General features: G+C 37.0%; 1 protein-coding gene across 4 annotated transcripts in view; it reads right to left on the reverse strand.

The window, feature by feature from the left end:
• Positions 1 to 1,212: 1,212 nt before the first annotated feature.
• The window catches only part of FOXK2 (forkhead box K2), a 119,557-nt gene continuing 93,211 nt past the window's right edge, over positions 1,213 to 27,558 (reverse strand). For 2 of the 4 annotated variants that reach the window (XM_044981586.1, XM_044981587.1), the window contains 8 exons: positions 24,794 to 24,988; positions 21,756 to 21,903; positions 21,108 to 21,254; positions 17,774 to 17,967; positions 16,730 to 16,905; positions 15,463 to 15,759; positions 13,408 to 13,617; positions 1,213 to 7,511 (listed from right to left, as the gene is read on the reverse strand). In XM_044981586.1, the coding sequence (XP_044837521.1) occupies positions 7,315 to 7,511; positions 13,408 to 13,617; positions 15,463 to 15,759; positions 16,730 to 16,905; positions 17,774 to 17,967; positions 21,108 to 21,254; positions 21,756 to 21,903; positions 24,794 to 24,988 (1,564 nt within the window). In that variant the 3' untranslated portion in view covers positions 1,213 to 7,314. The remainder of the gene's footprint in view (positions 7,512 to 13,407; positions 13,618 to 15,462; positions 15,760 to 16,729; positions 16,906 to 17,773; positions 17,968 to 21,107; positions 21,255 to 21,755; positions 21,904 to 24,793; positions 24,989 to 27,558) is intronic. The other 2 variants (XR_006572696.1, XM_044981589.1) reach the window with 2 other exon arrangements.

The following is a 27,558-nucleotide window of genomic DNA, read 5'->3' on the forward strand; positions in this document are numbered from 1 at the left end:
ATAACTATAAACAAAATATATATAGGGATAAAATTAGGCACAAAATGAGATTAAACTAGCTAGAGACAAAGCGTGATTAAAAAAAAGTGCTAAGAGACTTCTTTGTTTCAGTTCTCACCAAAATGTTTAGTAGCAATTGGACATCTAACAATGAATGTCAGTAGAAAATGAGGTTGGGTCAGAGGCTAAAATAGGAATTAAAAATTACTCAGACAAATTAGATGTCTTCAAGTCATCAGGGCTTGATGAAATACATCCTAGAATACTCAAAGCTGACTGAGGAGATTATCTTCAAAGAGCCATGGAAAGGAAAAGGGCAAATATAGTGCCATTTATCAAAAAGGGAATAAGGACAACCCCAGGGAATTACAGACTGGGCAGCATAACTTCAGTACCTCGAGAGATAATGGAGCAAATAATTTAAGCAATCAATTTACAAATAAACCTCTACCCATATATAACATGATCCTCGGGAGCCAAAAATCCCTACTGCGTTATAGGTGAAACCCCATTATATCAGGGTAGCAGCAGCAGGGCTCCAGCAGTGATTTAAAGAGCCTGGGGCTCTGGCTGCGGGGAGCCCCAGGCCCTTTAAATCACCACCCGAGCCCCGCTGCCAGAGACCCAGGGTAGCAGTGGCAGGGCTCCGACCGTGATTTAAAGGGCCCTGGGCTCCCCACAGCAGCCAGAGCTCCGAGCCCTTTAAATCGCCAGCTGAGCCTCTCTGTCGGAGCCCTGGGGTTATCACACTATATGCAAACCTGTGTTACATCAGGGTAGAGGTGTACTTAAAAGGTGATAAGTAACAGTCAGCATGGATTTGTCAAGAAGAAATCATGTCAAACCACCTGAATAGCTTTCTTTGACAGAGTAACAAGCCTTGTGGATAGGGGGGAAGCAGATGCTGTGGTATATCTTGACTTTAGTAATAGGGGTCAGGATATGAAGTAATCAAGTGTCCAACACACTCACGTCTTTCCATTACCAGTTAATAGGTCTACTCAGTACAGGTTAAAAATCCAAGGTTTAAATTTAAGATTTTGAAAGGTATGAGGTTACTTTACCATAACTAATAGATCTTTTTAAGATTAAATGCTATTTAGATGGCAGAGCACATTGTCTAGTTAAAAGTAGCTATACTCCTGGTGGAATTCTGTGCCAAAGAATTAAATTCTGCATATTTTATTTGTCCAAACAATATAATCACACCAGTTTCAATTATTTTGGTCATTTATTTCAAGATACCTGTAACAGTACAGACAACAGAAAAGATTCAGGAAATGTTTTTTGACCAATAGATTCCTTACTTGGCATATTAACACAGAACTGAGTAATAATTCATTTAAACTACAATACAGAACCATATTTCCCACACCCCTCAGAAGCAGTGCAAAGGCTTGGGGGGAGTCAGGGGTAACAGAGGAGCAGAGGGAGAGGGAAGTAAATTACTGGGAAGGAGACTGGGTGTGAACTTGGAAGGTTGTGGGGGAGGGGGGAGTATGGAATAATTTTTTTTGAGGTGCATGGAGGGATTGTTAGGGAGCTTCCCCCATGCAGACCCAAGCTGACCCCTCACCTCTCCCATTCAGGCACATCTGCCTCTGTTCTAATGTGTTCCTGCACCCCCTGACATGTCCCCCTCCACCCACAGACACCCCATCCCCATGTGTCTCTGTGCCTCCACCCAGGCACTCTCCTCTACCACCTCCCCATCCCCACATCTGTGCCCCCACCCAGGCACTCCCCTGTCCATGTCACCTGTACCCTCTGCCCCTACCCAGCCACTCCCTGTCCCTCTGTAACTCTGCACCTCCCTCCCCCATCACCATGTGGACCTGCCCCTCCCTCCCCCACTCTGGCCCTGTGCCTCCACTCCCATTCAGCCCCTGCCCAAGTCTGTCCTCCCCCACTAGCCCTTATGAGCCCCCGTCTCCTGAACTGTCCTAAGGGGCACTGAAGAAGTCAGGCTCCCTTCCTGCACTGGCCAGGAGCTGCACCTTTTTCTGTCCCCTCAGCACCCTCTACTGGGCAAATGGTGGAACCGCAGCCGTTATTTTCAGCTGGGAGCTGCTGCTGTTCTTGCACCACAGCGCCCTCTGGTGGGGAAAAAGGCAGAACTACAGCAACATTTCAGCAGAAGCTTTTTTCTGTGCAAAAAGTATATCTATGGAGCTCACTAATTATGCGCACACACAGTAGCGCAGAATTATCCCAGGAGTATAGCTAGCTCATGAAGCCAATATTAATAGATTGAAGATAACGAGCCTTCTTGACTTAATGAGGAGCTTATGTATTCGTTGCCATAGTGTTGGCAAAACCTACAGATGTTAGTCTATTGCTGATCAAAACCACATGTATACTCTTAATCCAGAAGACATCACATACAACTTCAGAGAACAGGAAATGCTATGATATCATCTTGACTTTGGACATAGAGATTACCAGCACCTCCTCCTTTTGTGTACAATCCTAACATCTACAAGACAGTCCAAAATCCTGAAAAGAAAAATTATGTAAGCCAGTACAATAAATGCAGTAACAGGGCATTCCTAATTCAATTTCTTCCGTGAAATTTCTACACATTTGCTAACAGCAAAAGTCACACCATAAAAGGATCAATAAGAATTAATTTTCTTCAGAGTTGGGTACTCATTTCCAAGAGGTCTCCTTTCAAAATGAGTAGGTAACAAGGCTTCCCACACTCTTCAACTATGATGCCAGGAACACTGCTGTTTTTTATACAGTTTCAGCACAAGAAGGAAAGGAAATGAATATTGGCCTTGCGCCTCCATCAACGAACAAACCAGGGGAGATCATACTAATCTGATTTACATTTTAGAAATAAATTTTAAATTATAGCAACTTATATTAAGGTCTAGACTTATTGTAATCTATTGAAATCTAAATTAAAGAAAGCCAAACTGCTGGATGACACTGGCGAACACCTGGAATCAGGTTGCTGAAGCACTAATCTGGTTTTTGATAGCAGTATCATCTTCTGCAGGTTGAGAGAGAATGTTTTCATTTCAGTTCAATGACTAGTTCATTCAAAACTAAGAAAGCAGCTGTAAGTTAAAGCAGCAGGAAAGCTCATTTTTTCTTCCAATCTATGAATAAAAATGAGATATGAGGATAAGAACTACTAGTCCTATAGTATTAAAGGACATGATGACCAGAAACAAAATCAGTTCAACTCACTCACTACACATACATTCAAAAGATGTTTTGATAACCCTGTTTCCCCTTTTATGTCCAGCACATTTAAGATAGGTTTATTTAACTAATAAAAAACAATTTTAAGTTGCTGTTTATGTGCATTTTTGATTGAATTCCAACTTCCATCCACTTGCAGACTGACACAAATCCCAAGTAAAAAATTAATCTAGTAAATAAATGCATCGTTCACCATTTTGGAACAATTAAAAATCTGAATAAATGTACGTTAAGCTATATATCTGCTTACATAAATTTGTATAAATATGCTGTATCTTCTTGGCAAGCAAAATTAGTACCAAATTTAGTGTGAAGGCTCTGTTTAGTATACGTTTAATGGTTAACATCCAATGAGAATCAACATTTCTTTAGAAAAATAACTGAAGTACAAAACTGATATTTAAATCAAGATTTCCAACTTTCTGATTTTGATCAGGATTAAAATTGGTGATTTAAATAATTTCACTCTGGAACAAACAAAAACAATGAAAGTTGAAAAAACTCCCATCCCTATTTTCTCTTCTGTCTAGTTATCTATTCTGGAAAGTGATTTACTCACCCAAGCACTTTCACAGATATCCTTGTGGTTAGCATTGGCGGCTGTACCTAAATCAGTAAAATCAAGAATAGTGTAATAGTAAACTGTTGTGCATTTATGCAAAGTGGCAAACAGACAAAAATCTGTGTGAGGGCTCAACATTCAGATAACTTCACTTACTAGAAAAAAAATGAGTGTTTTGTCCCACTGTACCAGCAGTCCTTTCTGGTTGTATTGGGCTCTGAATATGGCTTTGCAGCACCATATAACAGATGAGAGCTGGCATCATATGGCCAGCACGAGGAGAGACCTGAGAACATTCTTGTTCCAGGACTAAAAGAGGATCCTATCTCCCAGGGGCTTGGGTTAAAATCTTGCTGTCTGGAGTGAGTGCCACCACCCACTCCACCCCAATTTCATTAAAGAGTGTCCTCTTTGGAGAGGTGGGGTTTTGGAGACATTGCCATGAAGAGTCACCTCACACAGGGAAGTCAGCATAAGAGACTAGCACTGGGTGCTAGTGAACACTTTAATCTTCCATATCTGAAGCAGCAAAGTTATAGCCAATTGTAAACAAGCTCTAAGTAAGGTGGGAAGTTATAAAATGCTTTGGTCAAATCCCATTTAGAGTACTACAAGCTGGGTTGCTTATATTAGACTCTTTCACAGCCTTTTTCATAAAAGCAGGGTTAAAAAGGAGAGATGGACACTGGAAGGAAGGTAGTGTAATACAGTACATCACAGTCATAGAGGCAATTGGATCAGAGGCCAATCAATATTAGAGGGAGGCCAAACCCCCACATTTATGGCACGTTTGGGGAAGTTTTTGGTCAGTCAAAGCAAAAGCAAGGTGGCTGTAAGATTCTACTCTGACTCAGTAAGGTCATCAGTACCATATCAAGAGAAGCACTGTTGTAAATACAGAATCTCACCAAACCTGTCTTACCACATGCATCATTGTATCATCTAGGTGCTTTCTACCACCAAACGTGTTTGACATTAAGGAGAGTATAATATATTAACCTACCATAGGAACAGTTCAATTTAAAAATAATCTGAAATTGTCAATTCATTTAGGTTTGAATTTTAAGTAGTTAAATCCTGTACTGCATCCGTGGAAGAAGTTAAGCATTTTTCACTTGAGTATTTTTAAAGATCGCTTGGAAACCCATACATTAATGAAGGCAACTTCCTGTGACAAACTCCATGTGGCTCAAAATGGTTTCAATCAAGATCTGCTACCAAATTTCCATTTGCAGAACCTTCAGGGTATAAAAGAGACAGGGCCAAATCTGTTCCGTGCTAGCAGGATCAGGAACAGTTTGCCAGCACAGCCTTTTTCTGCTTAAACATTCAGGACCAAGTCACCACTTGCTCTGCTATTAGCAGCTATATTGGCATTGCCAGTATAAACTGACAAGCAGTAGACCTAAGTGAACACTTCATAAACACACTTGGGAGTAACTGTTAGACTAACTTAGTGATATTTTTTGAATAATTTAACATTTATTAAAAAGATTTAACTCATTCACTCATTTCTAGTTGTGAACAGACTCACTTCTGAATAGAAACCAAGTTCTAATCAGTAGGTTTATATCCAACTACTGCCTTGATTTTTAATTAAATCTACATGGCTGTGTATAAATTATAAAGTGTCCAATAACAACCACCAGATTACTATCAAGGGATGCTTATTGTTCTCAAAAAAATTTTTAAACTCCCATTAACATTTCGAATATCATTCTGGAGTTTTACATCATGGATTTTTTTTAAATGCCTCTTATAAACTCAGCTAGTGTACAGTATTTTTCACAATTTTTAATATGTATTATCTGCATTGACATTGTAACAGCTCCATTTTGTGGATTAACATGATACTCAGTACAGATTTCTCAATTTGGTCTTCTGGTAAATAGAGTTTCCTAAAGCTGCCTAAATATAAGCTGTTTCAGTCCATCATGAAAATACAGATTTTTCTTTTTTGAAATGGAAAACAAATATTTATATAAATAATTGCATAATAACAGAAAGTAACAAACTGGAATTAAAAGTTTAAGCCCACTCTGCAGCCTTCACTCACCTCACTGTATGAAGGAACAAGACATTATGTGAATTAAAGACTGAACAGCAGCTTAAACTTTTAGTTTAATTTGGAAATGTAAGGTGGAATCTATTACCACAATTAAAGTGAATAATTACCAATACATTTTAAACTGTTCAACCGCAGAACACACACTTTAAAAAAAAACCAAAACTTTTATTATAATAATATGGTAGCCACTGTTAGAAAACCACAACAGCTACTCTTAATGGAGACCCCAGAGGGTCCGTGTATGACATCAAAAGTTTTATGGATAAACTGGTCAGATTAATTTCTACAGATGGATGCTTAAGCTTAAAAATACTGAATATACCTCTGACAAGATAATTTTTACTCTCTTTTTAAAAGGACTTGTGATAAAGAATTTTATCTTTTCTAAATGAAGAACAGTCTGTTATCTTAAACATACACAATATTAAGCGAGACTCTTGTTTTACTTCAGACTGGAAAAATATGCCAGGGACAGTCAAAGTCAACACAAAGTAACAAACAGCAAAAGGTAGCAAGAAAGAGAAACAGGTAAGTGCAGCTCTGGTCAAATTCATAGCAGTTCTTTACGTCAGTTAACGGCTCATTTACATTGTAATTTCTAATCAGTTACATGCAAGCCCGAAGAAGCATTTGATCACTACACATGGTAATAAAATTTGATTAAATTTATCAGGCAACTGCTAAAATATGAAAATTTGCAGATGTAATAAAGTAGCTTTATCTGAACTTTAACAGGACAGACAAAAGTAAATCATTCCATTGGTTAAAAAACCCCTACATTCAGTTTTTTACTAAACAAAATTTCACATGAAAAGTATTGTGTGATTCCAAAGTTTCCGGAGTAGAAATGGAGTGATCTGAAATGTCAAAGACCCCATTATTTTGCAAAGAAATGAAAATACACCTCAAAAATTTCTAATTCCACATGTGAACAACAAAATACTGCATATCTACCAACAACTGCATTGGGTAGGTCATTATGAAAGGCTAGCTGCCAAGATGTAGGACATGGCTCCTTGCCTCTGTTCCCTTTAAGGAATATACAATCGTTTGAAACCAGTTCACACTAAGCGCTTATCATGCTGCCGTTACACTGAGATACTCAGTCCTTAAAATAATCCAATAAAGATTTTATAAAGCTGCAGACCTCCCCAACTCTGGATTTCTCCTCGGTGTACACAGAGTTAGTTCAGTAGGGGGTGGGGAGGAGCAGGGTCACAGCCTCTGGAACAAGATGTTTTGCAGTTTGATTTTTTTTAAATTACTGAGTTTTAAGGCCACCTGTGTTGTTTTTTCAGTGCTGAAAGTTGAAGTCTGATCACAGGGCCCCTTTCCCCACTGCGTGAGAACATGTTCCAATGTTTTAGGTGTTATATTTAAGTGTCTCCTTTTGGCACCATGGAGTTGGATTCCTCCCCCCCACCCCCACCCCCAAAAAAAAAAAAGGAAAAAAGGAAACTCCACTACGCTTCTAGTTCTGGCTGCCTTGATCACTCACTGCAACAGATGGGGTGTCCACATTAACAGCTATGACTATGCTTTCTCCATCCTCTGTTTTGATACGTTTAAGTTCTTGTTGTTCTGACTGGTCTCCATTCTGGCGTTTTGTTGGAAGAGATGCTGATGCGGATGCATGGGTTGCTAACATATGCAAAGGACTTGCAGCAGCTGTAAGAAAGATAATGAAAAACTTCAGATTCCAAATTAATTTTGAAACAGACAATACAAGAGTCAAACTAGCATTGTTGTTAAACATCATGAACATTATTTGTTTTACAGCAGCACATTAGAGGCCCCAATCTGGATTCAGGGCACATTCTTCTAGTCACTGTACAAACATTAACCAAGAGTCCTGTGGCACCTTATAGACTAACAGACGTATTGGAGCATGAGCTTTCGTCTGACAAAGTGGGTATTCACCCACGAAAGCTCATGCTCCAAAACGTCTGTTAGTCTATAAGGTGCCACAAGACTCTTTGCTGCTTTTACAGATCCAGACTAACACGGCTCCCTCTCTGATACTTGTACAAACATTAGAATCCCTGCCTTGAAGCACTTACCATTTAAATAGTCAAGAAAAAGGGTGGGAGAAAGGAAGTATCTTCATTCTGTGGCCAGGAAACTAAGGCGCAGAGAGATTACGTGACTTTACCCAGCATCACACATGGAGTCTCTGGCACAGCTGGGAAGTGCTCTCAGATCTAGTTATTCCCCATTACTTTCTTTGGTAACAAGAGACTAGCATATTATACTGAAGTTATGTTTTTAAATGTATTTTAAAACTTCACTCTGTATTCCATTTGCAGATTTCCCCAATATACTGATGTAAGCGAGATGAACAGAATCTGGAATTTCCAGAAAAATATTTACAAAACCAAAACCAAACAACAAAACTCTCTGTTCTGAGAGCAGGGTTTGAATGGTGTACAAATAATGCAATGCTGGCCACACACTGAACAAGGATAAAACAAACTATTGAGTGGCTGTTCATTCAGTGAACACTGAATGAGGCTGGGGTCCTGTAGAAAAAGTAGTATGTGATCATGTAATTAAAGACCGTATCATAATGCATATGGAGGCTAAATTAAGGTTGCATGGGTGCAGTTTTTGTATGCAATAGTGTAATGTATACAGCAAAGAAAACACTGATGCACTGTAGTACAAAACCTATCATCATATTGCTTAATTCCTTTTTGAAAGCAGGATCTTTCCACAATTCTGTATAGCTAAATTAGGGGGTAGCTGATTAAGTGCACTGCTACAGTTTAGCAGACCGAACAGTTAATGCCACATAAAAGAAATTTAGCAAAGTATTCTGCACCATACTGAATACGTGAAATGTGTGTCTGGTGCCTTTTTTTTTTTTTTTTCCTTCTTATAAATGTTTTTCCTCTCAGACAAAGTATTTTAGGTCAATTTTTAGATTTAAAGGACAAGATTTGTTGACCTGGGCGAGCTGTGCAGAGCGAAGTATCATGGGACAATGGGGAAGACAGCTTTAAGTCATCTTTACTTCTCCCAAATCCTGAGACCACCTTTGGTTCACAGCGTAGTTACTGTGGCCTGAAAGCTGTGTAGCTGTTATCTGTTTGTGTCCCAAAGTTATTTTGGTGGAGATTTTGCTCTGTTGCATGACCCATGCATACTGAGAGGGGCCCGCTGAAGACTGGGGATTCTATAAGTGGCTGAACTGTTGCTGTGTAGTGTGTTCGACTAATCCAGCGTTTCCTAAAGTTTAGTCTTTAGGTTGGTGGTGGCTGTACTTGAGAAACCCCTAATTGTTACACATTATATTGTATTTCCTGTTGGAATATATGAATAAAAAGGGACAGAAGAGAGACCTAGCTATCCTAGGAGCAGTATATAAACCTCATCTGAAGTCATGTGGCCAGAGAGAAGCCAAGGTCCTAAGAAGCTCTCTCCCAAAGCAGTTATCCCTCTACTTGTCAGCATTTAGGAAAAAAAATCACAGGTCCTAGTAGTACTGTATAACGTCCCCTGCAAATACTACTAAAATACTATTATGTTAGACAATGAAATATCCGAGGACTTGGAAATGGTAGGTGAGAACTTTGAATTTAACAAGGACACCATCAGGCTACATAAAAGAGCTTCCTTTCTGCACTCTCACAGCTCTGATGAAAATATAATTTCAGTTAGGGGGGAGTAAATGTGACTGAAAAGTGCACAAGCCACTCTAATTTTATAGACACAATACACCTCTGACCTTTGTAAATATGTCTTGCAGAAAAAGGATGACATTATAAAGATGACAAAATGTAGATTTTTAGAAAACAGCTCATATTCTTCTTTGGTGTTTACACTACAACAATCAGAGAACCCAATGGCCAGGAATGAGGGCAATGCACAACAAAAAATAATTCTTTGGCCAAAAGTAGGATTAAGAATCTAAGGGCAATGTTTTCTGCAGCAGAAAAATCCAGCTACCAACCAGAATAAATTAATGGGCAAAGGAAAATAAATTTCAGCATCACCTTGAAAAGGAAGCTAGACAATATATGCCGCACCATGTTTTATAAAATCAATTCCTGTATATAGTGACTGAATCACCAGCATCTGGAGTATCAGCGTCAGTATTTTAGTCAAGAACAATTTAACATCCTGCAACACTGTAATTTAAACTAACAAAAGACTGTTCAAAGACTGATTTTGCTTTTATCCATTCAAGAAAGACATTAATGGTTGTAATGGAAAATGAAGATTTAACAGGGATGAGTGCCTATAGGAAATTTAACACTTTATTAAAAAGAGTTAAAAGCTACTTGTTCGTTCCAATAACAGAAACATGCATTTCTGATAGATACTCTGATTTTAAACTTCCTTTATGGAGCTCAGATTAGTCTGTTCTTACTAAACTATAGTAGAGAATTCCTGTTCCCAGTTATTTTATGTGGCCAGCAAACAGCTTGATACCATCTATACTGTCAAGATGCTTTTCTGATACAGCAGATACCTCACTTCATTCTTCTCCCAGTGAAGAGACTGCTTTCCTGTTGCATCTTTTTCGCTTGGTTTTGCGCAAATCATTTGCTTTCTAGTCAGCACTGTGATTAGCTCCTAATCTGATCTCTGAATAGCTAGCAAGGAAGACAGTTACTTCAGATGGAACAAAAGAAAAAGGAAAAAAAGAGATCACTGTAATTACAAAAAAAGCTGTTTTAAAACCCAGATGTTTAAAAAGTCTGAGCCTTACTTTAAAGATGACAGTTTCTACATGAAAAATCTCCTATGGAGAGAGTAATGTATTCTAAACACAAGCAACAGCAGGCGACTTCAGTCACCTGCATATAAGCCTGTTTAGAGAAGTAATCCCTTGATTCCATAAATACTTGCTTCTTGGAACAACTAGCTTTAGCACACACAAAAGAGGAAAGGCGACTTTGGATTTGGGGTAAAATTTTCAAAAACTCCTATGATTTAAGAACTTAAATCCCATTTTCAAAAGCGAAAACTAAGGGAAAACTCAAGTATCACAATGACAAAATTTAGGACACTCAAAAAAAGACTAAACTTCAGATGGACCTATCAAAGCCAGGCAAATGGACCCCATGATAGTAGTTGAATTGCAATTTGGAAATATGCAAAGTAGTGCACACTGGACAGAATAATTTAAACTAATAAACATTACAGCATTCTATTTTAACTGAAACCACTCACAAAAAGGACCTAGCTTTCAATAAAATACGTGCTCATATCGAGAATACTATCATGCCATTATATAAAATGATGTTACATCCTCATCTTGAATACTGCTTTTAGTTCTGGTCATCCTATCTCAGAAAAATTTAGCAGATACAGAAGGGACACAAAGATGATCTGCTACAACAGAGAAATGGAAAGGTTCCTATACAAGACACTGAAAAGATTAGGACTGCTTAACTAAGGAGACAAATAAGAGGAGGCATATAGTAAATTGTTCAGAAAAAATAAAACAGATGGTCCAAATTATTACCATAATTCAAAAGGATACATCCAATTAAACTAAATGTCAAACAAAAATTTAAACTGATAACAGGAAATGTTTTGTTTAGAAAATAAGGTATTAACCTGTGCAAACTACTAGCCACAAGACAAGGCAGCATTCAAAAAATGACAAGTCATATGGACATGACAGTTAATAAGAGAAAACATGACAGTTAATAAGAGAAAAATCTATGATATAAGCCCCCATGCTTCTGGGCATAAGCAAATACTTGGGTTAAGAACACAACTTCCATTTTGAGTAGTTACTCCAGAACTGTCTATTAAGGGGATTATTGCAGCTTTATCTGAAGCACCTGGTACAGGGCACTGTCAAAAATAAAGATGCTGACAATAAATGGATCACCTGTCTGTTCCAGAATGGCAAATTCAGGGTGGAGTAATTAAACTTAAGGCAATTTTAAATTATTTAAATCAAAGATTAAATCAGGTTGAAGCTTTGTAAAACTAATTGAAAATGTGCGCTATGGCAATTTTAGATTTAGATTTATAATGAATTATAAATGAAGCGGTTTTTGTTTTTAAATGCCTTAACTGAAAGGCTTCTATTTGAATTTTATAAAACTGCTGTGGGCAAAAAAAATGAAATATTGAAAATTAAGGTTCTGATTCTGCAAGTACTGTACATATACATGTAATTTTACTCACATGAATTGTACCACTGACTTCAATGGAACTATTCATGAACTTAACTTTAATCATGCATCTAAATGGTTATAGCATCAGGGACTAAAATTATATTTTGATTAAAAACTTCTCCTAGTGACATAAAATCTTTGTCATTTCAAAACAAAATGGTTTCAGTGATAACAGCAGAAAGTTACTCCGATTTTCAATAATAAAGTTATTGCAAACTTTTTTTTGTATACGAAGGCCAATATTTTTAAGAATAGAAGCCTAAAATTAGGTTCCTAAATACAAAGCCAGGCACCCAAGAATGGAATTTTCAAGAACTCTTAACTGACTTCAAATGGCAAACCTTGATGGAGGAATATAGCTTTGTTGAAGCATTCCAGATTTCTTGACTTGTGGAAGCTCATTATGTTGGAAGGAGTTGTTGGCTGTTTGCATTTTATGTTTGCGTTTGTGTTCTTCTCATAGTAAGGATGTTAACAAAGGCCTGGACTTGACTTTTCAAGCATACATGAACAAGTTAAGTAGGAAAATTTCTTAGAAAGAAGTTCCTATGTAAAATCTGAAATTCCAGGAACAATTAGGAAACTTAATAAAAGAAACGAGTATGTATAAACTGAGAAGAAAGCAAGGAATTAGCAACATGTAGATTAATCTTCTTTAAATAATCAACTGTAGATTTTTTTAATTCATAATTTTTTAATTCACCCTGGGCATATTTATTTAAAAGGGAAACTGTCAAAACAAATAGCCATGAAATTAGATTTATCAGCAAACCAAACCAAAAGCTGTATTTGATACAAATGTATGTTTGTCCTGCCATCCAATCAGACTGCCTACTCAAAAACTGAGACGTCAGAGGGTATTAAGACAGGCAAGAGGCTTTAAAAGAATCCTTTAGAATTCTTGTAAATTTTAATATTTTTTATTCTTCAGAAGCTTTGGAGAAAAGTAGAGCAGAAGAATGACCTAAAAAGCTGACCCACAAAGAAGCCTTGCACCCACTTTGTTCTTGACCACCCAGAGGACTGGTTGTCCATTTTAGTATTGCAGCCCTTGCTTTGCAGGAACAGAGTTTTCGAGAACTAAAAAAACCAACATTTTAAAAGTCATTTTTAGGTTGGGTTTAATTTGGCAGTTGTAATCCCTGACAGTGACCCTTTAAGAATTTCAGAGATTAAATTCCCATTCTGGTTACAACCAGTGAAAGGAGACACCAAATGTCTGTCTGTCTCTCTCTCTCACACACACACCCACCCACCCACACGCTGCAGGTTGAAAACTGAAACTGTATGTGCAACTCTAGTTGCTTTCTGTGTGAGTACAACTGAGATTTTACAATGAGAAACTGTACAAATTTGCTCATTCTGAAGGCAGTTCCTACACTGGAAATGTTTGTGGCTATAGGCAATATTGATCAAAAGCTTACCAGTGTTGCCCTGTCCTTGTATCGCTGTGGTGATAGGTACTATGTGTGTTCCATTCTGCGTTACAGTTTTTATTGGTAGCTGGTGTTGACCTAGAGGTGCCTGTTGCACTATAGTAACTGTCTGTAAGGGCGTGGTCTGAGATGTCTGAATGATACGACTAGCAGCTCCTATTGTAGCATGGCTAATAGCAGGTATAGGTTCCACTTTAACTGGAAAACAACAAAAATTATTTAATATGTTATGTTAAGACAAGATGGCTTAAAACAGAACATGACAAAAAGTGATTTAGTTACTTTATCCCTCCAATGAATATAATTAATCTTACTAATAACCTCAAAGCATCTGAAAAAGCATGGAATAAAAATTCTATTTTAACTAAGGCTGTTGATTAATCACAGTTAACTCCCATGATTAACTCGAAAAGCTTAACTGCGATTAAAAAATGAATTGCAATTAATCGCAGTTTTAACCACACTGTTAAACAATAGAATACCAATCAAAATTTATTAAATACGAAGTATACACTGCTCACTTTCTATTATTTTTTATTACAAATATTTGCACTGTAAAAATGCTGAACAAAAATAGTTTTTTTCCATTCACCTTATACAAGTACTGTAGTGCAATCTCTTTATCATGAAAATACAACTTACAAATGTAGATTTGTTGTTTGTTACATAACTGCACTCAAAGCAAAACCATGTAAAACTTTAGAGCCTGCAAGTCCACTCAGCCCTACTTCTTGTTTAGCCAATAGCTCAGACAAACAAGTTTGTTTACATTTATGGGAGATAACGCATCCCACTTATTATTTACAATGTCACCTGAAAGTGAGAACAGGCGTTCGCATGGCACTTTTGTAGCCGGCATTGCAAGGTATTCATGTGTCAGATATGCTAAACATTCGTATGTCCCTTCATGCTTCGGCCACCATTCCAGAGGACATACTTCCATGCTGATGATGCTGAACTCCTTGGGGGAGAACTGCATGTCTCCTGCTCTGTTTTACCCATATTCTGCCATATATTTCATGTTACAGCAGTCTCAGATGATGATCCAGCACATGTTGTTCATTTTAAAACACTTTCACTGCAGATTTGACAAAACACAAAGAAGGTACCAATGTGAGATTTCTAAAGATAGCTACAGCACTTAACCCAAGATTTAAGAATCTGAAGTGCCTTCCAAAATCTGAGAGGGATGAGGTGTGGAACATGGTTTCAGAAGAGTTAAAAGAGCAACACTCCAATGCAGAAACTACAGAACCCGAACCACCAAAAGAGAAAAATCAACTTTCTGCTAGTGGCATCTGAGTTAGATAATGAAAATGAACATGCATCGGTCCGCACTGTTTTGGGTCGTTATCGAGCAGAACCCGTCATCAGCATGGATGCGTGTCCTCTGCAATGGTGGTTGAAGCATGAAGGGGACATATGAATCTTTAGTGCATCTGGCACATAAATATCTTGCAACACCAGCTACAACTGTCATTTCTTATTTTCAGATGACATTGTAAACAAGAAGCAGGCAACATTATCTCCTGCAAATGTAAACAAACTTGTCTGAGCAATTGGCTGAACAAGAGGTAGCACTGAGTGGACTTGTAGGCTCTAAAGTTTTACATTGTTTTATTTTTTAGTGCAGTTATTTATTCGCACATAATTCTAGATTTGTAAGTTCAACTTTCATGTTAAAGAGACTGAACTACAGTACTTGTATTAGGTGAACTGAAAATTACTATGTCTTGTTTTTTTACAGTACAAATATTTGTAATAAAAAATAATATAAAGTGAGCACTGTACACTTTGTATTCTGTTATAATTGAAATCAATATATTTTAATATGTAGAAAATATCCAAAACTATTTAAATAAATGTCATTCTATTGTTTACAAGTGCGATTAAGCGTGCAATTAATTTTTTAATCGCTTAACAGCCCTAATTTTAACCATTTTTTTTCACTTGCACCTATGAAGTGATTTTTTTAAAGGTAAATAAGGCATTAGACAACCACACATATTTATATAAGACTTACTGAACTCAGCCAATTCTCACCTTTTACTTCCTTGTGGTCTCCATTCTCTTGAGGTTCTACCTTGGGCTGGGTTACCATTGCAGCTTGTGTAACCACTGCCTGTCCAGCTACCGTGTAAGTGTTTGCTGGTGCTAATCCAGTCACATTTGTGACTGACACAGCTGGTATCTGGTGAACAACATGAACTGTCTGAACTACAGGCTGCTGGGATGTTGATGTTGTCACAGGTGTTGCAACAGTGTAGGTGACGGGTTTAATAGTTTGTGGTAGCTGCCGTTGTACAGTAATTAAAACAGGTTGGCTAGATAGAGGTGATCCTATCAAAAGAGGCAAAGATAAATTAGACTGAAGTTTGTATCAAGTATATGTTTTTAGTTAATCACCCTTTTAAACACACTGAACACTGAAGCCTTGTAAAAGCAACAACCCTCGCTACTCCCTTTCACTGGTTGCTAAAAGAGCTAAAACATGGAAAATAAAGAAAGATTTTTATTGCACCTTACAATTACACCTTACAATTTTAGCATGTAGAGTTGGAATGATCAGACTGCTGTTGCTGACTCCATGCATCTTGTCACAAGACCTACACAGGCCTTCACTGTATCATAAGGGATATCATTAGGAAACTTGATAGCTAGAATACAAATAAAACTACCAATACAATACAGGTAAATATGGGAGAGTAGGGGGGATGAATCAATACAAAAGAAACATCCCACCATTCAACTCCTCAACCCTTCCCAATTCTGGTTCTCTTGCCTGCTGCTTTGGGTAAGAGCAAAATGGCTACAAATGTGTACTGTAAATAAGACATTTATTTATTTAGTACAGCAACCCTTGATCCAGGAAATCATGTTGGTTTTCACCAACCATTCTTAATGGAGCTTTTTATCCAAATTAATGTTCTGCGCATGGAGAATCTGTGCTGCACAAAAAGATATAATAGTTTTCCAGAAAAAGAAATGTCACTGATATGCCACTGTTGTCCTAACCGAGATAGAAGTACAGTCTCTGCTTACCAGAAAAGTAAGCATCTATCTGTGCTGGAATGAACATACATAAATACCAGGAAGGAAATGTATCGACCATATTAGCCATTTTCAGAAAATATTTCACACACCGAGTTTATGCACTTCTCTATGCTTTGCCTTAAAAGTTAATTATCTATCTGAAAACATTCACTGATTTCTTAATTTAGGTGTGAATTCCACCAAGACTGTTTCATGCAACATTTTACAAATTTTCCCTCATCACCCCACACCAAAAAAGTAGTTAAAAAATTCTCACCTGGGGCACTCTGTGCAAATCGTGCTTCTTGTATTACTGCTAATTTTGGCTGGATAGCACTAGGCTCAGGTTCCATTGGGACTGGAGATCCTTCCCTTGACAAACTCTCTGGGGTCTGTACGCCACTGGAGTGGGCAGACAACACTCCAGAATGATTAGGAGAAGCTGGGGCACTTCTGTATTTTAAGAAAATGAAAGCGGCAGCTGGTATGTTTTAAGTAATTGTGAAAGATGAGTGACCTTGCTTCTAAAAAAATTGTAATATATCTACTTTCCACAAGGGGGAACCCTTTGCCTTCTACCAAACAAGTACCCACCAAATCCATGATTTTGATTCTGCATAAAGTCTCTGTTATAATCAAGGGGAGAATTCAAAGGCAGGCTTTGGCTAAGGTTAATGTAATAGAAACATTTGGACATTTTCTGATGGAGTGTTTCCAAGCAATCCATGCAACCGTACAAATGTTTTTTCTAGGTGGGTAGAATGATGAGTGGCTCTAAGGGTAAGTCAAAGGAAGCCAGCAGTAGCAGAAAGGGGACACAATCTTTACATAGCTAGTAATAAGTCTATATATTTCACCATTAAGAATATTAGTAAAACATTATCAAACTAAACACAAGTTTTAAAGGCATGGGAAGGATAAAGTTAGCAATTAAAATTGTAATTGTGTAACACTGAAGTACAGAAAGCCCTTCATATGTTAACAAGCTAACAATTACTTAAGTAAACTGAGCCAGTAAATTACCACTAAAAAAGCAACAGAAAACAAACCTTGTGCCTGAGGGCAATCTTTACTGGTGTTTTAAATTAAATAACTCAACTTGTGATTTTAGTACTGTATACAAAACTATCTAGTTTGTACGAGCCTGAAGGTTAAAAACAGCCATTGTTTTTGGTTCTGTTATAGAATTATAGTTCAGTCTTACCGTATCAACATATTACTATTTAAAAGTACTGTTCTCTCTTACTTCCAGCAGGAAATTTAACATTTAAGGTAAACTTCTGAAAATCAAATGTCTTTTTGTTCATCTGTTTTTCCTTACCTAGAAGAGAGTGGTCCCAGAGGGGTTCTAAAGCAAGGTACTCCCCTAGGCCGCCTTTTCCTAAAAGCCTGCTCTATTAATTTGCTTTCAGAGGCAGGATCTATCCTCCAGAATGAGCCTTTGCCTGGTTCTTCCTGGGAACGTGGTACTTTGATGAAATAACGATTCAGAGAGAGATTGTGGCGTATTGAATTCTATGGAACATAAAAAAATATGTAGAATTCATATATATTTTTACTAAAAAGTCAGAATGTGGCCTAGTGCAGTGGTCTGTAGTACTGCAGACTCAGGGTTCAGGTCTCCAGTTCCTTAGGGTAGCAGGTCCCTGGTAGCGCTATAAAGGCAGCATACTAAACCTGGGGAAGGGAGCCTTGGCATTGCTCAAACCTCTCCAAGCAATTAAAGAACAATGCTAACAAGCTCCTAAGGGAATCTCATTTCAATCCTCTCGCAAGAAGGATAGTAGTCACAACTGATGGTTTCAGAAGTTGTGTGGACATAAAGCAGTGGATAAAAAGAAGAATTAGTAGTACCTGAAACACCATACCTTCCTCCACTGCTCAAATGAAAGTCAAAACTGTTCCCATTGGGCTGCTAAAACATGCTATATTCACTGATTGTGGTGCTGATCTTGTACAATAATACATTATTTCATAGTAAGGAAAGGAAAGGTTTTATTAGAGAAATTTCAGATACAGCTAGATACTTGGGAGTTCACCTTTCCTTAACAGAAGCCACACAAAAGGAGGAGGATTCTCTCGGCAACTTCAGTTCCCTGTCATTCTTCCCCAAAACTGGCAAAGATACCAATCACCTAACAGTCTGAACATAGAGGCCAAGGATTCAGTGAGCCTAGGAAAACTCTGAATGGCGGTAGGTCCAAATGCAGTTCTAGGGTGAGCATCATACCATGCTGTGGTCTGCATATTTCCATATGCCCAATATGCAGTGGCATGACGACTAAAATCTGTTGCAACTTCATAGAGGACTTGAATGGAAATGGATGAAGGTACCGATGTTCTAATGCAAGGGGAAAATCTATCATTGACTTTATATGCTTCATACACACACACACACCCCTCACACTGAGACCTTTCAGAATTTGATAACTCAGGTGGAGGGAAACAAATACAAACCATTCAAGATTGTACTAACTTTAACTGTCCAGTTCTGAGCCACTGAACGTTAGCACTGAAACATCTGGGGAAAATTTTCATAACTTTCCAAATCAACACTCTTCAAAATCCTCAAAATTTAATCCAATCCTAGTCACAGGTCAGCCTCAGATGCGATTCATGACCTTGACAGCAGGCTTAGAGAATTTAGGGCAATGTTACCCTTGTACAGTTTCTTCAATGCAATCTGATGCTAACAGAAGCTGTTTCCCCTGTCAATGACAAACAGAACTAGCAGGTGGTGTGAAGAATATAAGTTTATCAGTTGTATTTGTGTCTCCATCTGCTAGAAGAGAAGATTAAATCCAACTTTTCTAGACTGGAGGAAAAATACACGACAGAATGAGTCCAACATGATGGGCCTTCAAAAAAAGTTCTAGGATATACATGAATATATCTATAGCCTCATTAGGTATTGAAACAATTATCTAAAACATTAACCTATATGCTTCAGACTATTACCAAAATTGTCATCTATTGCCTGAAGCCAGAGGCTAAGAGTATGGCAATATTTTACATGACTACTGACCAAAACAGCCACTCAGTTTTATTATAATTTTCCTGTTGTTATGCATTAGTGTACTTTTTACTTAATTCTCTGAAACATAAGGGGTGTGCTGTGCCTGCCATTTTGTTTTTGCAAAGTATTATGCATCTAAGCATTCAGTGACCTAACACCTAATTTTAAAACTAGAGGCCATAATGCAGATCTGTATCAGCCAACTAGAGTCTATGGAAAACAAGAGTACAATACATACAAATATAGATGTACTTTAGACAAAATCCTGAAATATATCTTATACAAGGCGTGCAAAAATATTTTAAAAACCAATTACTATTGTTAGAATAGAACTGACCATATAAATACACACACACAAACAGAATACTATATTATGTGTGTGAAAGAGGGGGGGAAAACATACACAGTCTGAACAATTTACTAGACACCTTCTAGCCAGAGTAAGAGCTGAGAAGTGTGAGGCTCTTTGCCAGCCAAGTTCCTATTGAGAAGCCCATAAACCTGGTATCCTCAAGCTCATGGGATTGAAAAGGGTACTGGGATTCCTACCAGGGTGATCCATTATATACCCCTCTTGCTAATAGGTGATCAATCTGAAATGCCTGTCCGCCCTACTGCTGGGAGGGTGGAAACATTCTACTTGTTGTGAATGTGAAAAGTAACTCTTTGCCACTACCCCTCCTCAACCTGCATTGGTTGTCCCTTCCCTGAAAATAACTCTGGTACCTGCCTCTGTTGCAGATAACTTTTCTAAGCAACAGAACCTGTGAAATTGACATTATATAATTGACATGGTGATTTTAAAGGCATGCACATTGGTCAGTTTCTCTGCTGCTCTTCAGAACCTGTCCTGCTAATTGCTCTCTGCTGTCCCTTGGTAAAACTAAAAGCAGCAGCAGAGGCACTGGAGTTGTATGTCTGTGTACTTGGGGGAAAAAACAGTGCATTAGTTTATATTCCATTGGTTATCCTGGTAAATGTTCTGGTTAGAAATTTGTTTATTTAAAAGCTTAAAATTTTTCAGAAATAGATGGATTAGCCTTCCACACTCAGCAGGGATAGATTCTCATCAGCAGGTAAGTGGCCAAATGGAACTTTCTAGTCACCTGTGTGAGCACAATCAAAAATGAGGTAGTCAACAGTGTACACCTGTAGCTAAGGAGCTGTAAGGTCAAGACCACAGCTTTCAACAAGCTTGTATTCCGAGATTTTGGGATCTTGTTTTGGCTTGTTGAGGTAACACAAGCATGTTAACGCAAGCAGAAATTCTAATAAAACATTCATTCTTTTGTGGCAAAAACACACAAATCCATTTCTACCTATGTTTATATTTTTCTCCAATAGAAGGCCTGTAAATTCCCCTATTGGAACTCTAGGGAATACTAAGGCTAGAGAATGATGCCACCATAGTACACCTAAGCTCCTGCCAACCTAGAGATTTTAAGATTGGAAATCCATTACATATGAATTTATGACCCATTCAGTCCACCAAAAATCCACTGAAGGGCTGTCATGGTCACTAAATATAACCAGTATAAATAAAACAAGTTGACTTGGATTATTTACTATCATTCATTTATCATACTAATAGTCGTTTTTATTCATGACTTTTAAAAGAAATACTAGAAATGAAATTTACCTGCCAGCCCTTGTCTGCTGTCCTGTAGTATGGATAGTTTTTAGTTATGTGCGTATAAATTCCATTTAGTGTAAGCTGCTTATCAGGTGCCATTGTAATTGCTTGTACTATTAGTTGTGCATAGGAATAAGGTGGTTTTGAGTCATCCTATAAAAAAATAAAAGAACCCTTAAAATATTTGCCTCCATAAACTTTACAGTAGTATACCTCTTTTCTAAAATTACAAAATGCAATAATCAACTTCATTTTTTAACACTTCTGGATGACCTGAGGATTTAAAAAGGAAAAGTTAAAACCAAACTTACATCTTCCAATCAGGAGGATTTAAGATGACAGTAAAAATCAAAAGAAACTAATACAACATTTAACCAAGGACCATGAATCAAAACGTCTAAAAAACAATGAGCATGAAAGTAACTAAAAGCCAGTACAGACATGAAACTCTTCAATGGAGATCTATATTTAAAAAAAAAAAATTCAAGATACAAGGCACATTGAACCACAAAGATCTCTGGCTTCAATCTGTTTTCAATTTCTAAATGCCAAATCATGTCTAAGTTCATATACTTTGGATAACAAATTTGCAACATTGGTACACTGGGCTCAAGGCTTATTTTTATTTATGGTTTTAGTCTTTGCAACATTTACCTTTGGGCTATCACCACCCGATGCTTCCTTGTCATTTTCTGACTGTGGATTGTCAGCCATTAAATGTAGGTCAGATGGTATTACACGACTCATTTTGTACCCTGAAGAGCCTGCACCACGCGGGCTAGATGGGCAGGAATTTGCAGCACTGTAGAATATAAAAAGAGGATCCTACTATTTTGTTATACAGTATATCACCATGTTATGTCTAATCAAATAGCTCTAGCTGTAGGAAAACTCACTAGTGTTCGCAGACTGTCATTAAGGGTCTGTCAGTATTTCCATTATAAATGCTTGGAAAATGGGATTTATAACTCACTGTAAGAATCAAAATCACTCCAGGAAGAAACCTGTCAAATGAGGTTTCAGCCTCTCTCTTCAAAGAAAGAAGATTAACTGTTTTGTAGGCTATATTGTATTTATGTAAGCTTTGCTGACAATATGTCCATTTTAGTTGGAGGTTCAATCTACTAATACAACCAAATATTCTGGATACTTGTCTGAACCTCTGATCTGAAAGTTTTCAGAAAATAGGTTTACGTGAGATTTCCACCACATGCTTGTTTTTAGCTTTGTCAGAAACACTGATAATATGTCTGAACAAAACAGCGTGTTTGTGAAAATATAATAAAGTTACAAGCTACAAGAAAGAGTTCTGGATGATTCTTATTTAATTAAATATATACTTTTCAGGTAAACTGATTTAGAATTATATACAGACACCGAGCTGTATTAACACTATAAATCCTCATGTAACGTAATAATCGAAGAGGCCAAAGACTGGGGAGATGATGACATAAGTGGAAACGACACCAACAAATGATGGTAAAGGTAAAAGGTAAAATTTGATAATTGGCAGTTTGCTAAGGCTCATTAGTGTTAGGAAGGTATAAAATATTAAACTCTAAACTTCAAATGAATTTCTACCATATCTTCTGAAAGTTTATGTTTTTTACAATGCACCCGAATTATAGCTGTATAAAGAGCTATTCTTCCAGAATTCCCTTTTGTCCCTTCACAGTTGAGAAAGAGTCAGTAAGCAATCTTTTCACTGCTTACATATTTTCATGTAAACCAATAAGCCCCAAAAATTTTTACATAATGACAGGATTCAGTTCTGCCCTCAGCAGCATCAAAAAACACATATATGAAAATAAAAGCAGGAATCTGAGAAGTCTGCCAGGTCCCATCCACTAGCCTTGTTACAAATCAAAGATACTATTTTAGATTAATCAAAATATATAAAATTTAAAACTAAGGAAAACTAGAGTTAAGGGATACCATCTGGACTGGCGGGACAAAAAGTTGCATCTGCCAAGATTTGCTTTGCAAGCAGGCAGGAACATCTTGCTGAATCCCTTTGCAGTGCCTGCCATGTTCTTGTGTGTAGACAGAGTTACATACAAAAATACTGTTCTTGAAGAGAAACTTCTTATCTCCACAATTCCAACATTTGAAGTTAGCTGTTGGTGGACTGTCCAGCAGGGAAGATGGAATGTTGTTAAAGTTGTGCGGAACAGGCCTTGTTTTGACGGTTAAAAGTCAGAGGATCAGCACTTTTTAAAAAGTGTTGGTCACTGCTGTGCTATGTAAGTTTTGTGCATATCAACTGACAGTATCCCTTTACTTAGCTCACTGTACCATGTATTTACACAGCAACACATATCGTATAATCAAAGCAAGTTTACAAATCCTCCACACAACTTGGTGAATTAAAGAAGAAAATGTCACGCTAGTCAAATAGACTTAGAACTGCTGTGATTTTTAATGGTATAGTTTAACAGTTGTTTAGTAGCCTTGGGAGATAATTGCAACAGCCGAGATAATGCAAAAAGCAATGGTGAAATACTTCTTGAAATATTTATGAATGCAATCATTTCTTGGGGAAGATGGATTTTTTTTTATTTAAACCAGGAAAAATTTAAGACTGCTATACTATCAAATCACTTTTTCCAAATGTGCAAACACAAATACAATTTGCAAACACCATCACAAAACTGGAATCAAGATCTCTGCTCTTGTTGAGTATCAACAGATTTACCTCTGAATTTAAACTTCATAACAGGATCCAAATGTAAAGATCAACAGAATTAGATACACTCGCTTTATATTCCTTGAATCAAGCAGATCTACCAGAATCTACTAGAATCTGTGAGGGAAAGGTGGAATTTTCAAAAATATTTAAGTGACTTTGGTGCTTTTGAAAATTCTATTCAAAATGCTTTTATAATAGTTTGCAAGAAGAGCAATTAAGCTTTTTGTTTAATTGAACTTCAACCCAACAAACAAGCCAAATGATGGCTGCGAGTCTCTAATCAACACAGCTAAACTGACAGACCCAAATTAACTGCACCTACCAAAATATTTCTCAACACTATACTTCTCCTGGTGCTATATTGAAATACTATAAATAAGGAGCTTAGTTTACTGACTGTAGTCACTAGTCAGTAAGATACTTTTTCTAATCATTAGCTTTCAAAATAAGCATTGCCAAACTGCTAAAACATATTTTTCTGCTGACAAACTTACTGAGGACACTGGATTTTAGTCAGCTGCTTAAGAATAGCACTAACAATGGAAATAAAAATAGAAACTACATGAAAGTGTTGTCACACGTATAATGAAGACCAACAAAGGCAAGAAAATTGTAAGTTAAGATTGAAGCTTAATTCTTAAACTCACTCTAGTGTGTCCAAATATTTCAGCCACTGGGAAATGTGGGCTCATTCACTGCTCTAACCGTCCTAGAATACTAGGAACAAAAGGATGCATTCAGAGTACAGCCCTAACACAATTTTATTGCTTTTGTCAATTTAAAGTCAAACTTTAATGACAGTAACAGATTTGTATATTTATGTGAATAGGTAGCCACTGAAAAAACACAATGCTATAATTTTACTCCAAGGCTCATCCGAGGCTGCTCTGAGCGCCAACGTAAGCATTATTACATAAGGAAAGCAACATCAAATGAACTACATTTCTGTACTGATTCTGTAACCATATATTACCCTACATGCAATTTTGCAAGTTTTAAATACCTGATAGTTCCTGTGGGAGAAGGGAGAGGGCTGATCAGGTGAGCCATGTTGTCTGGAATGTTTATTGTTAAGGGAGAAATCTGGGGTTGCACAGGTTTCACTGGAGACTCTGGAGACTCCTGTTTTTCTCTCTTTTCATTGGACAGAGCTGTGAATGTTATCTTGATGTTTGTGCTGGGAAACCTGAAAGTACATCTGAAAAATAGAAACAAATATATATGCAATTTGTTTACAGGTAATACATAACAGACTTTTTTGCATAACTCACAAGCAATACTTAACCCTGATTAAAGTAATAAACAGTGTAGCTTGGGTAATGATTTGCAATTATCTTCATTTTACACACAGGCACAGAGATCTAGTGAACACTAGAAAGTAAATTTTAGACTTCAGAATACAAATATAATTGTATTAAGTATATAAATTATTTTAATGCTGTAGCTCTCTCTCTAGATTTCCTGTAGTCCATCTTGAGATTAACTGGAAATATACTCCAAATGCGGTATTATTTTGAAAACATCTGAACAATGACATCAGAAGGAATGGGTTTTGTGCATTAACTTGTAAATTGTTTTTTATAGTATCCCTAACAATCAGTATTGCCACAGAAAAATCTCAAACCTCAGTTCGTTTAAGTATACTGAACTGTCATTAACTACTTGAGAGCTAACAAGTCCGCCAACATCCATTCATTGGTAGCATTTTGTTCACTATGGCCCTGATCCTGCAAACACTTATGAAGTTACTTAACTTTACTCTCTGAGTAGTCCTATTGTGAAACTACTCAGAGAAGTAAAGTTAAGAAGGTGCATAAGCGTTTGTAGGATTAGGGCCTATGTAATTTCACAAGTATTAGTTCAAAGCAATTTTTGTTCTTTTTCTCCTAAAGCACTTTATTTACTATGCATACAGCAAAGCTAATGGTGCCTAACTGTAAAAGCAATAGGTACTACAGAAATGAACAGTCATAGCAAATGTAGCCTTAATTTAGACTCAGAAAAATAGACTGTTTAAAACAGATTTAACACAAAAAATAGTCACATAAACAAAAAGTTAAACCATAAGTCTGTATGTTTGCTTTAATTGTTAACTGTTTTAAATTTGATAAAATCCAGTTATATAAATATGCAAAAATTTTAATTTTTGTATATATTCATTAAAAACCCATCTCTAATGAACTTTTAAAACATTTCCTCTCCCCCCCCCATTAGGCAAGCACTACATCTTATAAAAATTAACCCAATTAAACAGGAGAATAGGCTATTTACAGTTTAACTGTACTCAAACAGATTGAACATACCTAAATTTAATTCTGTTACTAACCATAGCACCAACAAAAACCATTTCAGGTCATTCTACCTTTTGCTCATGATCAGCAATAATCTAATAAATGTTAGATGTACTGCTGCCCTCTCCTCCCTGGAAATCTGTCAGATATGCACAGGACTGAACCTATGTTAGATATGCAAAAGACATAATGCGTGATCATATTTACATGCCCCTCACTGAGAGGCTTTGCCAATGACAATCTACAAACTTTAGAAACCATATTGTGAAGTGATCCTTTTACACAGATCTACAGTAGAACCTCAGAGTTATGAACATCTTAGAAATGGAGATTGTTTGTAACTCTGAAATGTTCATAACTCTGAACAAAATGTTATGGTTGTTGTTTAAAAAGTTTACAACTGAACATTGACTTAATATAGCTTTGAAATTTACTAAGCAGAAGAAAAATGCTGCTTTCCCTTTATTTTTTTAGTAGTTTACTTTTAACATAATACTGTACTATGTTTCCGTTTTTTTAAATCTCTGCTGCCGCTGCCTGATTGTGTACTTCCAGTTCCAAATGAGGTGTGTGGTTGATTGGTCAGTTCATAACTCTGAGGTTCTACTGTAAAGGAAACAAAGCTGCTTTGGAACAGGTGCAAGCAGCATTTGTTCCAAGTGTCACTATAACTTGGCACAACATTTAATGATAGATGCATCTAATGCAAACATGGACATTCACTGCTAGTGACCATGGATCATGTTTTCCTACGTTACATGCTTAAAGAGGGGGGGAAAATGTGACTGTGACCTTCCTTTCAGTCTCATTTCATAAGGACCACGTCTGAGTATAACAGACAACTTGATTCTGAAACATGCTTGATGTACTAAATTGGGAACAGAATCTATGCCAAAACACTGCACATGGGTTGAGCAGGAAAGCAAAATGGACTAGACGCTCCCTCTTTCACTGTGCAACCCTACCTAATTGTTTTTAAACTAACAGCCACAATGAAGGACTGTAGCTGAGAAATGTAGAAAAGATTGAGTAAATAGTAATGAAGATATTACTGCTACACTATAAAGCTGGAATTCCTTGCTCTTTCTATAGAAAATAAAATTCTTTCCTCCATTACTTGTCTTTTCCTTAAATATCTGATGGAAGTAATAAAGTTTGTTTTGCTGGTCAAAGCCAATATTATCTCAACCAACATTTCTCTCAAGACATCACTCTTCAAGGGCACACAAATAGAAAGCAAAGGCATCCATTTTGTCAGCACAGAAGAACAAGGGAGAATGTTTACTTTAAGTAAACATTAATAACAAAAATTGACTAGCAATATTGTATGTTTGAGACCTAAATATCTAGACTTTTGTGGGATAGACTTTTCTACATATTTTACGTAACTATTTTCCAGATTCGAGTGTATTTACTCCTCAGTCTCAGTGACTGAATACCTTGTAGAGAAGACTCATTTCCACTGAAGAGCAATACA

This window comes from Mauremys mutica, chromosome 12 (assembly GCF_020497125.1).
Source record: "Mauremys mutica isolate MM-2020 ecotype Southern chromosome 12, ASM2049712v1, whole genome shotgun sequence".
NCBI classification, from domain to species: domain Eukaryota; kingdom Metazoa; phylum Chordata; order Testudines; family Geoemydidae; genus Mauremys; species Mauremys mutica.